The sequence below is a fragment of the Otolemur garnettii genome, unplaced genomic scaffold, assembly GCF_000181295.1.
Source record: "Otolemur garnettii isolate 467f Iridium unplaced genomic scaffold, OtoGar3 scaffold00080, whole genome shotgun sequence".
Classification (NCBI taxonomy): Eukaryota; Metazoa; Chordata; class Mammalia; order Primates; family Galagidae; genus Otolemur; species Otolemur garnettii.
In genome coordinates this window covers 8,709,592-8,722,582 of record NW_003852475.1, presented here as the reverse complement: position 1 = coordinate 8,722,582, position 12,991 = coordinate 8,709,592, and the positions used below count along the sequence as shown (strand labels likewise).

At 32.7% G+C, this 12,991-nt stretch overlaps 1 protein-coding gene across 1 annotated transcript in view; it reads left to right on the top strand.

The window, feature by feature from the left end:
- LRP1B (LDL receptor related protein 1B) overlaps positions 1 to 12,991 on the top strand; it is a 320,398-nt gene that overhangs the window by 228,511 nt on the left and 78,896 nt on the right. Inside the window, exons 38-40 of the mRNA XM_003794393.2 lie at positions 4,777 to 4,893; positions 6,569 to 6,742; positions 8,665 to 8,790. Of these exons, the coding sequence (XP_003794441.1) occupies positions 4,777 to 4,893; positions 6,569 to 6,742; positions 8,665 to 8,790 (417 nt within the window). The remainder of the gene's footprint in view (positions 1 to 4,776; positions 4,894 to 6,568; positions 6,743 to 8,664; positions 8,791 to 12,991) is intronic.

The following is a 12,991-nucleotide window of genomic DNA, read 5'->3' as shown; positions in this document are numbered from 1 at the left end:
AAGAAAAGAAAAGAAAAGAAAAGAAAAGAAAAGAAAAGAAAAGAGAACACTTTGTAGGTCTGACTTTGAAGTCAGATATACTTGGTTTCGAATCCCAAGAATGATGTACAATCTGTGAGACTTCAGAAATGAACTTATTTATTATCTTCAAACTTTGGTTTTATCATTTTCAAACTAAGGGATAATGATAGCATAAAATCATGTGGACTATATTAAATGAAATAGTGTTCTGAGCCAAGGGCTCCCATGTGGAACAAATGGCATGTTCTGCTGATGTCACATGTCATGGTGCATTTAGGAAGGGATGGATAGGTTGGGTGACACCACATGAGCTGAGAATAGAACATCTTAAATGCCAAGGTGTTTAGATGTGATATTTTTGCCAATATTGAATCATTGTACAGTTTTGGTTGAAGGAATGATTTGAATAATGTAGGTCTTCAAATGGCACAATTTAAAAAATTAGACACTATATTTACACAAGAAGCAGAAACTTACTTCTTCTTCAGTTGTGTGGTGGTTGAGTGACTTGGGCTATGAAAGCCAGAACATGATCTCTTTTGTCCTTTACTCTCTGCCTAGAACCTGGCAGTGTATGGCACAAGGGCAGTGCCCCATGTATATGTGTCAGATAAGAATACATTCCAGTAGAGGAGTATGTAAGGTTATAGGAGCTTGATTTAAATACCATATTCTTTAATATGTAGAAGCTTATTTATGTTGCCATCTACGCCAACTTGCAGCAATTTCTAAGAAAATAAAGAACTGCACTTTGGCCCTGGGCAAGTTGTAATTCTTTGATTCATGAAGCAAATTATTTGTCCTTGGCTGTCAAAAGTCTCTAACTTAAAAAAAGGACAGAAATTTTAGAAATATTTGATGTTAATTTGATACATTTATTTTACTGTCATAAATATATACGTGTGTGTGTATGTATGGGAAAGTATGTATATAGAAAAATGACTTTAATGTTGTTTTGAATCTAAGAATACCAGTAGTTAACCTATCTCAAAAATACTTTTAATATTTTTTAAAATAAATTTGATGTAGTGGCAAATGTCTTCAGGTTTTCAGCTTTTTATATCACTTCTTAAATCAAGAATATGGTTCTTCACACTTGCTGGTTATAACTACTTTACAGATTTCGGCTTTCCTTTAAAACAGAATATACATAATCTTCTTTTTATTTCTGAAAAACAATGATTTTAATATATTGCTCTCTCTAAGTCTTCTCTCTTTAGTATCACATGGGTACTTATGGCCATTTCTCATAAGATTTTGTTTTCTCCATTACCTTTTGTTTTTTTAAAGAATATAACAAAAATATGGGAACTAGTGGATCTTAGAAAATTTTAGATTTCAACAACAGTGAGATTTAAAAATTCCCCAAATGTAATTGTAGTCTTGTTATCATGAGAGATGTTATGGAAATGACTACATGATTATCATGTGTCATTAAAACTTAGTAAGCCTGTGACTTTATCTTTTATAAACCTTTCAAATTGTGCTTTCATTATATTTGATTAAAACAAGTATAGCATTTTGTTTAAAATTTTCAGTACTTCCAGTGATGTGGTTCCAAATATTTGTCTTTCTCAGTTCAGATAAGAGTTTGTTGAAAATTGATTTTTTTTCCATTTTATTATTGGTTCTTTATTAAAGTCAGAAAGGAGATGTGCTATTTTAGAGATAGACATGAACTTGTTCTTTCATATAAACTTGACTTTCATCTCTACAACAAGAAAAGTTAGTTGATTCCTTTATTACCTTTTTAATTTAAAAGACTGTCTTTTTTATTAAAGAGCTTAAGAAGAAATCAAAATCATTGATTTGTGGATTTTTTGAAATATAAATCGCACTCATCGATAAACTTTGCCATATAATTTTTAAATCTAGATGTAATTCAATCCAATAGTACAGTATGTGCCCAGAGCTGATAAAGATGTGTATGTCTTAGAAGAGCAAAGACAAATAATGCAATATCTGATACTTCTGAGAACTTTCTACTCCTGCTGACTCTGAAAAACAATATTGTTAATCAAATTGGATTACACATTTATTGTATTCTTTTTCATGATTACCAAATTTAATATTTTTAAATATAAACCAATTTTATTGGTGGTATATTTTTGTTTTATCTACTTCGTTATTATACTACATTGGTAGAGAAGAAAGAAAAGTATTTTCGGCCCTTCTTAGACAATTATTTTGAGGCTTAATGGTAGCAGCAAGAAATTGGATCATTTTATGTTTCATATTACTCATACATGAAAATGTAAAAGCCTGACTCTTAACATGACTCCAAATATCAAATTTATTATTCAGTAGAAACTAGTAAAGCATAGATCACCTGATTTAATTGTCATTACTGAGAAGCTGGTTGGGCATAGTACATCTCTATACTTGAGCAACAATACTTATAATTAGCTCGATAACATTTGGCCAGATGTACATACTTAACTGAAAAATTATTTGCAAATGATTTTCATCATGGACTTTTTTCATTCTTAGTGGATTATTAAGTCTCAATCCACCTACACAGGAATGTAACTTTAGCACAAATTCAAAAATACCTTTCATTCAGTTACCTTGACAATCACTTATTCCTATATTGTTTATGTAGAATACTCTGATTAGGAAAGCTCTTCAGCTGCCAAAGGTATTTAATTGCATTGAACTTTCAAAGTATATAATTTCATATCTAAAGACAATGTCAATAATTAATCTCTAGTAGTGAAATTTATTACAGAATTTATCATAGATCTTACTGTTCTATATTGAAAGAAATTTACTTTTTAAGATACTCTATGCATTGAGGATGTTTTTGCCAGAAACTACTAGCTGTCACCCTGATGATTTGCACTTGCACAGCTAAGTACACAACAATTAAAGCAAATAGACAACATTCAGAATGGTTGAATATATTTGCATGTTACAAATGTGACAAAGGGCTAATAACCAGAATCTATAGAAAACTCAAACTAATCAGCCAGAAAAGAGCAAACAATCTCATTTATCATTGGATAAGAGACATGAACAGAGCCTTCTCTCAAGAAGACATATGAAAAAGTGCTCATCATTCATAATCATCAGAGAATTCAAATCAAAACCACCATGAGATATTACCTAACCCCTGTGAGAATAGCCCACATCACAAAGTCCCAAAGCCACAGATGCTGGCATAGGTGTGGAAAGAAGGGAATACTTATACACTATTGGTTGGACTGCAAATTAATATACCTTTCTTGGGAAGAAGTATGGAAGGAGAATCCTCAAAGAGCTAAAAGAAGACCTTCCATTTAATCCTATAATCTCATCTCTAGGTATCTTCCCAGAAAGAAAAAATTATTTTACCATAAAGACATTTGCATTCAAAATATTATAGCAGCTCAGTACATCAGTACACACTCAACAAGATGTGAAAACAACTAAAGTGCCTATCAGTTCACAAATGGATGGATAAATTATGGTGTATGTATACCATGAAATACCACTCAGCCATAAAAAGATGGAAATTTTATATCGTTTGTATTTACATTGATGTATTTTCAGAACATCCTCCCAAGTATCATAAGAATGGAAAAGCAAGTATTCACTATACTTAACACTACTGTAAAACCTGTAGATGAATAACTACATGCCCACACAAGAGGAAAACACAACTACATTCAAATGGGGGAGCGATGGGCAGGGGTTTGGTAAGCTGATACCTAACGAGCGCAACGTAGGGGTAAATGGCACACCTCCTGGGTGAAGGGCTCAACTACAACTTGGACTTTACCTAACAAATACAAACAGTGTAGCCTAATCATTTGTATCCTTATATCAATATAAAATTGAAATAAAAATGAAAGAAACTACTCACTGGACTCCAAACACACTTATGAAATAAAAAAATTAAATTAAACAAATAGAAAACCATTTTATTGTTATCTACTGAGACATATCTATGATGAAAATGCAGACATGTGATCTCAGAGAATATAAAGTGCCACTAGAGGACTTTGCTGTTCATTATTCTCTACTGTAAACATCAATCTTTAATCACATTCAACGTCAGTCTGTACACAGGTACTCAACAATAGTGTAGGTTAACAACAAATGGGTGAAAATGTCTTCTTATTAAGTTCATGAGCTTCTTATATTCTGAGAACTATACCTTCATTAAGAGACTCAAATGCAATTAATTACTCCAAATCATTATAAATAGTGACTAGATAAGTAGCCTAAGTAAACAGTTTGCTCTTGGTAGACAGAAATTGAGATATCATGGAAAAGTCCATTAGAGAATGACCATGCTTAAGAAACCATACTTATTAGTATGGTTCAAAAGGATAGTTAAAGTAGCTTTTCTTATGTGAAGTAAGATTTTTGCTATAGTTTATTAACTAAAGTCTGTGTAATCAGAATGTGTGTAGTTGAGATAAGGATTATTTCAATTTTTCTTATTTCTACAGTACCATGATGTATACTAGGAAACTTCTGTGATTCTTACAGGAAAAGGTTAACCATAATTATACATTAAAATCAAAAACATAATTTTAAAATTTTTTTATTAAATCATAAACACATAAATCATGCATACATTAATGCATTTATGGGATTTCATACAGAATTAAGAATGCTTACTTCACACCGATTAATATATACCTGTCTTGTTCACTAAATTATTGTGTTAAGACATTTATACTCTATACTAATAGACCCGACATGTACCCTTGCATTATGCACCATAGGTGTGATTCCAGCATATTATTTGTGTGTGTTGTTTTGCAGGTCTAGCTGTGGATTATTTTGGTGAGCGCATATACTGGGCTGACTTTGAGCTCTCTGTTATTGGCAGTGTTTTACGTGATGGCTCTGATTTAGTAGTCTCTGTCAGCAGCAAGCAAGGTTTGTGAAGTGCTTTCATTTTTGTTTGTTATTGAGAGTATTAAATAATAGTTCAAAAATATAACTATGAAAGCTTTGCATTCTGGATTTCCTTAAATTCTTTCTCTTTTCAACTTAACAGCTCTTACTATTAATTAAAATTTTCATTCCTACAACAATAAAAAAAAAAGCAGGGCAGAAAAGCTTCTTGACATGGACAAACAAGAGCCATTGCTGCCCAGATTCAGAAAATAATTTCATTCTTTTGCCTCTGCGGCTATTCCATTATGAGCAGGCAACTTTAAGTGGTGAAGATCAGCACCTGTGAACCTAACTTTTATTTCAAATTGCAATGATGGCAGGCAGAAAATGAGTTATTATGTGTAGATGTCATGGTAATAATTGTTATTACTGAAGCATACATTTATCTATGTGAAAAACAGTATGTAAAAAAGGCAAATTTAACTCTACCATCAGTGACCACAGCAACTACCTGTGCTCTTCTGTTGCTGCGCCCATTTTCTATCCCCCCTCTGCCTGCATCTTATTTTTTACTCTCTCCTTTTCCAGTTTCCTATCGTGTCTCTGACTTTCCTTGCCTTGCCGTCTTAGTTCTTTCTGCTGATTCTAATTTCTTCCCCTTATGTTTCATTTTCCTTGCCCTCTTTCAAGTCCTTTCCACAAACGACTTTACCACAAATTGTTCATAATGTACTCTTTATGTTTTTATATTTGCATCTTGTATTTACTGGATGTATATTTGTGTCCTGTTTTTTAACAAAAACAGGGCAGTGGAAAGAAAAATAATTAAATTTAATTTTTATGGTGCCTTTGCCTAATGTGTGTGGGTTTTGCATGAATAACCCCAGATAGAAAAGAAACCACATTCCTGCAGTTGATTATAATAAAGCTAATCTATTTCAGCTTAAATGTACTTTTTGCTTTCATGAAACACTGGAGAAAAACATAAATATAAAAGGAATTTTACATTTTACAATGTCTAGCCATTAGTAAAAGAAATGTTGACATTTACGTCTTACAAATTTCAGTTACAAAAGTTAGAACAATTGTTCTTTTGATAAAATCTCCTAAAATGATAGTTATAAAATGTGAAGAATGATGATTAGTATTATTTTTTGTCAGAGTACTCATATGAATGATTGTCAGTGACAGTTTCTTTTCATTATCCCATTTCTAGAACAGACAGTGATAATGTCAAATATTATTTTTGCATTTTAGTCTTTAAAATCAACTCATGATTATTTAATAAATCTGTCATTCATGTGATCTGATTTGATGACTGATTTCAACCAGAACATAAATTGAGTTTTGTGAACTGCTTGTTTTGTGTTAAAAATAATATTTGTCTATTCATAGGGTTTTCTTTTGCTTGTTACTTGTATAGCAAAGATTACAAATAAAAACTACCACCAAATGCTTTGCGATGGCGAAGATGATTAAAGTAATGATGGAAATGGTTTTATTTTATGTTCTGAGTGAGATGTATAATATTTTGCATGTCCCTACCCAAGAAATTAATTCTGACAACTTCACAGTTAGTTCCAAAAATATTCCAATTCCGATTCTGACATTCAAATTATTCTGATTTTCTGTATGATCTTGGATAAATTTAGTTAATTTGAAGTCTGAGTATATATATTATAACTTTAATAACCCCACCTTTAAAAAATTTTAGGTTTGTTACATCCACATAGGATTGATATTTTTGAAGATTATATATATGGAGCAGGACCTAAAAATGGTGTATTTCGAGTGCAAAAATTTGGCCATGGTTCAGTAGAGTACCTGTCATTAGATGTTGATAAAACAAAAGGTGTTTTAATATCTCATCGTTATAAACAACTAGACTGTAAGTATAGTATTTTATACAATTATCTGTATTTGGTGAAATTTTTTATACCCCTTAACAGAATATATATTTTAGCTATCTATTTGATTTCTTAACCCCTGTAAAAAACATTTATTTACGTTACTAGCCTTTTCAAATTACCAGTTATAGGCAATGCAAAAGTGTCCATTTATGACATAATGTTACTAAAATTTTCAGTATTTGGCTTTGTTTTGTTCTAATTAAAATTAATTGTGTTATACATAATTGCCCATTCTGTTTTTCTAAAAAGATTTTTTTGGGGACAGAGTCTCACTTTGTCTCCCTCAGTAGAGTGTCATGGTGTCATAACTCACACCAACCCCAAACTCTTACAGTCCTCTTGCCTCAGCCTCTCAGGTAGCTGGGACTACAGGTGCCCACCACAACACCTAGCTATTTTTTAGAGACAGGGTCTCACTCTTGCTCAGACTGGTCTCGAATTCCTGATCCTTGGACTCCCAAATTGTTAGGATTATAGGCGTGAGCCACCACGGCTGGCTGTTTTTCTAAAAATCTTAATAAAACTTGGTGGGTCTCTAGATGAACTATGCAATTAAGGGAATTCACTGGTAGCCATTTTGATTCTTGTTACTGACAAACAAGTAACTATCATAGCGTTATCATCATTCTGTCCTTTAGGAGAACTCTTCTAAGAGTTGTATGTTTTTTCTAATGCATTGTTTATGACATATTGTTACTCTTCCTCGTGGAAAAGAGTGGATAATCATTGAGGTAATTATCTTGAGAAATATGTTTCAAACACAGCCATCAAAAACAATGAGGAACAAAGTGAAAAAAATAATCAGTTCACTCTTCAAGAAACTGCTTATGATTTATTTATAATTTTTTATGACAAATAAAAAGATATTTTTACCCTATTTGATGCAATTATCTAGAACGATAACAGTTGATATTTATCCAAATCAGTTTTGGAACATTAAAATAAAATATAATTTTCCAAAAACAAATGGAAATTCTATCTAAAATATTCTTCTTCTTTACCAATGATCTCACATATAAGATTCCAAGGTTAATACGAAGATGCTTCCTCTCCTAGTTTTGTTTTATCAATATTCATAGTTGAATATTGCAACATTCATATAAAATTAATAAATAAAACCCTGCCTTACATATAATAGATGTTTATGTAGTGACTTTATGTTTATGTTTTATGTAGTGTTTATGTTATGGCTTTCAGAAAGAAAGCCATTTTCATAGTCATCAGCTCAAATATCTAGGTGCTATTCCTTTTTCTCACTAATAAAATAATCTCTAGTAAAGGGCAAGGATCAGCTATGACTGAAAGCATGCTGATTGGATAGATATTTAACAAAAATATGTATGGTACACACATATGCACACAAACTCCTGCCTGATGGATAGGAAACCATTTTAAACTTGATTTTTAGGGGGGGGAACCTCATTTTTTAATTTATGCTTTGAATAGACAACTATATATGGATTTGAAGCCTGTGTAAATACTAGAGGGAAGTTGTCTCTGTGTGAACAGTCCTGTGGATATCTGAGAGAGAGACCTCTAAAGACTTCAGTAGGCTTTATTTTTAAGCACAGCACCAAACTGAACTTTGGATCCTAAGAAGTTTTTTTGCCAATAAATTAGTAATCTCCAGAAAGAATAACAAAAGTATAGATTAGAATAATTTCTTCTCTGTGTTATTTTAGGACAAACTTCTCATTAGTGATGGGAATGGTATAGCAACTTCTTTTCACCTATAAAAGAGAACATTAACAATGAAATGAGATACTCCCAGTAGAAATTAGATGTGATTTCTTTTCAGCATTGCTAATTAATCATTTCTCTTTACAGGTTTTGTGTTTATGAAACCTGTTGTATCCATACTCATGCATTTATTTGTTTTCCTTTGTTTTGTTTTAATCAGTACCCAATCCATGCTTGGATTTAGCATGTGAATTTCTATGTTTGCTGAATCCTTCTGGGGCCACCTGTGTGTGCCCAGAAGGAAAATATTTGAGTAATGGCACCTGCAATGATGACAGCCTATTAGGTAGGTATATTTCATTATCTACATATAAAGAATTAATCCTCATGGCAAATTTTTACAACTATTGAAACAATAGAATTACCGCTCCATCATCAGTTGAGCTGCCTTGGAAACAATGGTTCTTGAATGCCTGGATAAACCATTTTTCTTTTTAGAGAAGATTTCCTATTAATTCATTCTGCACTTGTTCACAAAGCAACCCTGAATACTTAGACACACTTAACAACAGATCAAAAACTATGAGTCCCTCACAGAATGAAATGACATTTTTATATAGCTCATATATTAGAGAAGACAATATTTTTGAGAATGCCATTGTGCTATGGTTTTAAACCCAACCCGGAAATCCATTTATTTATTCAATACATTTATATTAAATATCTCCTGTGTGTCAAACACTACTTTAGAAATTGGGAATTTGTTTAGAAACAATTTCAGTTTTTTCTGAATAAAATTTGATTTTAAAAAATGCCGCTACTAAGAATAACAATAATCAATGTTTTGAGTGCTTATGAGCATAGCACTAACTTAAAAACTAAGGATAGATTTAGAAACAAAGCTGGTAAGATTTCTTTATTCACATACTTTGTATTTTAGAAACTAGAGACTGAAACGTTATTTCAGATGCTAAGTATTATAGAACAAAAAGACAAAAATAAAATCAAAAACAAAAATGTAATAAAAAAAGAAAGAAGAGATGTCTCTTGAATATCTGGAATATGAGAATAATCTTCTTCTTATTTAAGACATTAACCCTAATGTGAAAAAATGTTATTACAAAAGAAAAAAATTCATCTTTTCTAAATTTTATGTCACAAACAAAAATTCAATACTTCAAAATCACTCATGGATCACAGCAAACTTTTTCTAATATGGCACAAACTTGAGATCTCTACATAGCATGATTTCCTACCCATTGAATTTCTCTCTCCTAGAATGAACTCACATGAACACTGATGGCCCTTGCTCTCAGTAAGCATCTTCACCCTTTTGAAATTTAAAGATTTTTGCCTATTCTAAGGCATTTGGTGTCTAAAACTATCATAGCTTCTTTCATTTAACACATGTTCTTGAAACAACAGATATGCAAAGCCAAAGAGGTTGAAAAAGCTGAAATGGTAAATGACATAAACGCCAATACCTAGATGTTTATGTGATTACTGATCAAGTCACAGAAATGAATTAAAACTATTATAAGGATCTAAATGATTATCCAATTAGAGGATCAGTTAGGATCTCCTATAAGACATGAACTTTAAACAAGGTCTGCTGAGACAGATTGCATTACAGTAAATGAGAATGAAGGAGGAAGACATTGAAACACAAGAAACTGAAAATATGTGGAAACACGGCATGTGAAGAAAATAATGAGTCATCCATTTCAGTTAGCGTGTGGGATGTGCACAGCACTGTTGTCAGTAGCCAGGTTGGAAAGTTTTTAACAGAGAGCTGAGTGTGAAAACTGGTATTTTGGACTGGCACTTTAGTGCCAATTATTGGAGGGGGACATTGTACCTAGTGCTAGGATTCCCCCTTCCTCTTTACCAATTCTCCTCCCAATCAGAGTAGCTGTGATCTCAATTGTGATGTTGAATAAGAGAATTAAGTGAACATTTTCAAACATCATTAAGTATCAGTTTACACTCACAGTTCTAACTGATTTGTGGAATTAAACTATGTGAGGGTACATATTCTACTTAGCCTCTTAGGAATGTTCTTTAAGATGTCAACAACTCCTTTTTGTAGAAGTGCCACATCTTCAGTAGTCCCCCCTACCAGCGTTTCACCAGCGCCCTCACAGGTCCCTTCTGCCCACCGTATCTACATACACAGCTGAGGTGGGAGAGACATCTAGGACACAGGTTAGTATTACGTTAATAATGCTGCCACTATGACATTGGCTTCAATATTATAAATATTTGTTAGAGTCAAGTTTTAGTTTCATGGGTTTTCTTTTTTAATTAGATATCACACTGTCTCTTCTACATAATCCTCTTCTTTTCCTCTTTGCTTTGCTTAAATTATTTATTCAACAAAGCAAACTCAACACATACTCCAGAAGAACTTAGCCTAGGGTGGGGCTGAGGTGGAACTGTGGCTTAGGCCAGGGTGTACCACTTAAATTAACTTTGTTGGCCTTGGAGTCTATACTTGCCTCCATAGGTCTCAGTTAATTCTATGTGAAACTGGATTAACAGTAAACACTGCTAATACTACTGCCACTGATAATGGTAATAATAGTAAACATTTTGAGAGATTATGAACAGGGTATAATGTAACTATATTATATAAGTATAAATAATTTATTTTAATCTTCACAAAACTCCAATGACATTATACTATAACATCTCCTATTTTTAACATAAGAAAATTGAAGCATTTAAAGGCTGACTTGTTTGTCCAACATTACCTAATAAATGGTGGTACCCCAAGGTGAACCTAGATAGTCCACCCTGTTAGCCATCACTGTCACACAGTGTCACCCACAGTACGCATTTTCAGAGTTGTTGAAATAGGATTGATAACATATGTAGAATACCTAGCACAATGCCTGCATAAATATACACATAGCACTCTCAGCTACATCTATCATTGGGAAGTAGGTAAGAAAATGAAACAAGCTTTTTGCTACATTAAAACACCAAATTTTATCATTTTTTTAGCTTTAAAGAAGGAAGTTTATTTACCTAAAGGCACACTTATTCAACATCTAAAACTTTCTTGAGAATTGGTTTTGGTGTTTCAACCTTACTTGAAACGCATGAGTCCAGAAACCTTGAAAGCTCATTCTTGTAATTCAAAAGGAAACTTTAAATTGAATCAGATCAGAATATTAAAAATATTAGATTGACCTCTATACATATAGACCTTGGTGATAGATGATTTGGATGACGTTAGTTAGAACCTAAATAAGTGGATTTCAGAGTTACTGACTGGTGCAGATAAATGCCAATTAATTTTTTCTGACATTAAAATTTGATATCCCCAAGTTTTTCAGCTCTTCATAATTACTTGCCTTTCTGTAGCTGCTTTTGTTAAATGATGAGCACACTGAATATTTTTAATCTTCATAGAAGAAATTTGAAATTCAAATATTACTTGTTCTTGGGGAAGTGTGCAGTGTTCACCTGCACTTCTCTATAGTTGATTATAATTACTGGAGCTTGCCTTCTGGGGGTAACTTAGTTATTGACAAAAGCTGCCTTCTTTTCCACTATACAGCTATTACTGTAGGTTTTGAAAGAATGTAAATCCACTTACATTTCATCAGGAAGTGTTGTACTTTTAAATTTCTGGTGCCTATAATGATGCAATTTGTAGAAATGCACATACCCAATGTGTAGGTATTTTGAATATCTCTGTGGTTTTCACTGAGCATCTACAGCTGGAAAGGAACATCCTCACAATAATCCTAACTATAACTTTATTAGGACTTACAGAGTTGAGTTAGAAATGTTAGGATAAATTATTAAAAAGTTTATTTCTTGAGAGTCTTGCCTCTAAACTCAATTATTTACTGAAGAGTCACACTTGTATTTGCATAGGTGTCTCCAATTTAATATGCCAGCACTAAGTCACCCCTTCATTTCCTATTGCCTTGTGTTCTCACTTAGTTGTCCTGGTCAGAAACCAAAGAATCAGCCCTAATTTTCCTTCAGTCTCCTTATGCAACTCAGACGTGATACGTGTATTCACCCTACAATTACCTTGAGAATACATTCGCATTTATCTATCCCACATTACTGTATTTTAAGTTACCACCTTACCTTGCCTGGATAATTTATGCCAAGTCCTAGTAATCTCCCTGCTTTCAGTTTAACCCCTAACAGTACATTCATTGTTGAACTTCCTAGACCCTTCAAAGGTGACCCTTCTGGGGTGAACTTTAAAATCTGAGGATCTTCTCTGTTTATCTCTTCAAAGATGCTTGCATCTTGTAACAGTTCCTTCTTTCACACTGTCCAATTTAGGTTGAGTCACAGTGACTTTCTTTTTTTTTTTTTTTATTGAATAGTAACTATGTACATTAATGCACTTCTGGGGTACAGTGTGGGGTTTCCAATCCAAAATACTTCCATCAAACTGGTCAACACAGCCTTCATGTCATTTTCTCAGTTATTGTTTTAAAATGTTCACATTCTACTCTTAGAAAGATTCACTTGTACCCCTGTAAGATAAACCTCAGAAGTGATCCCTCCAATCC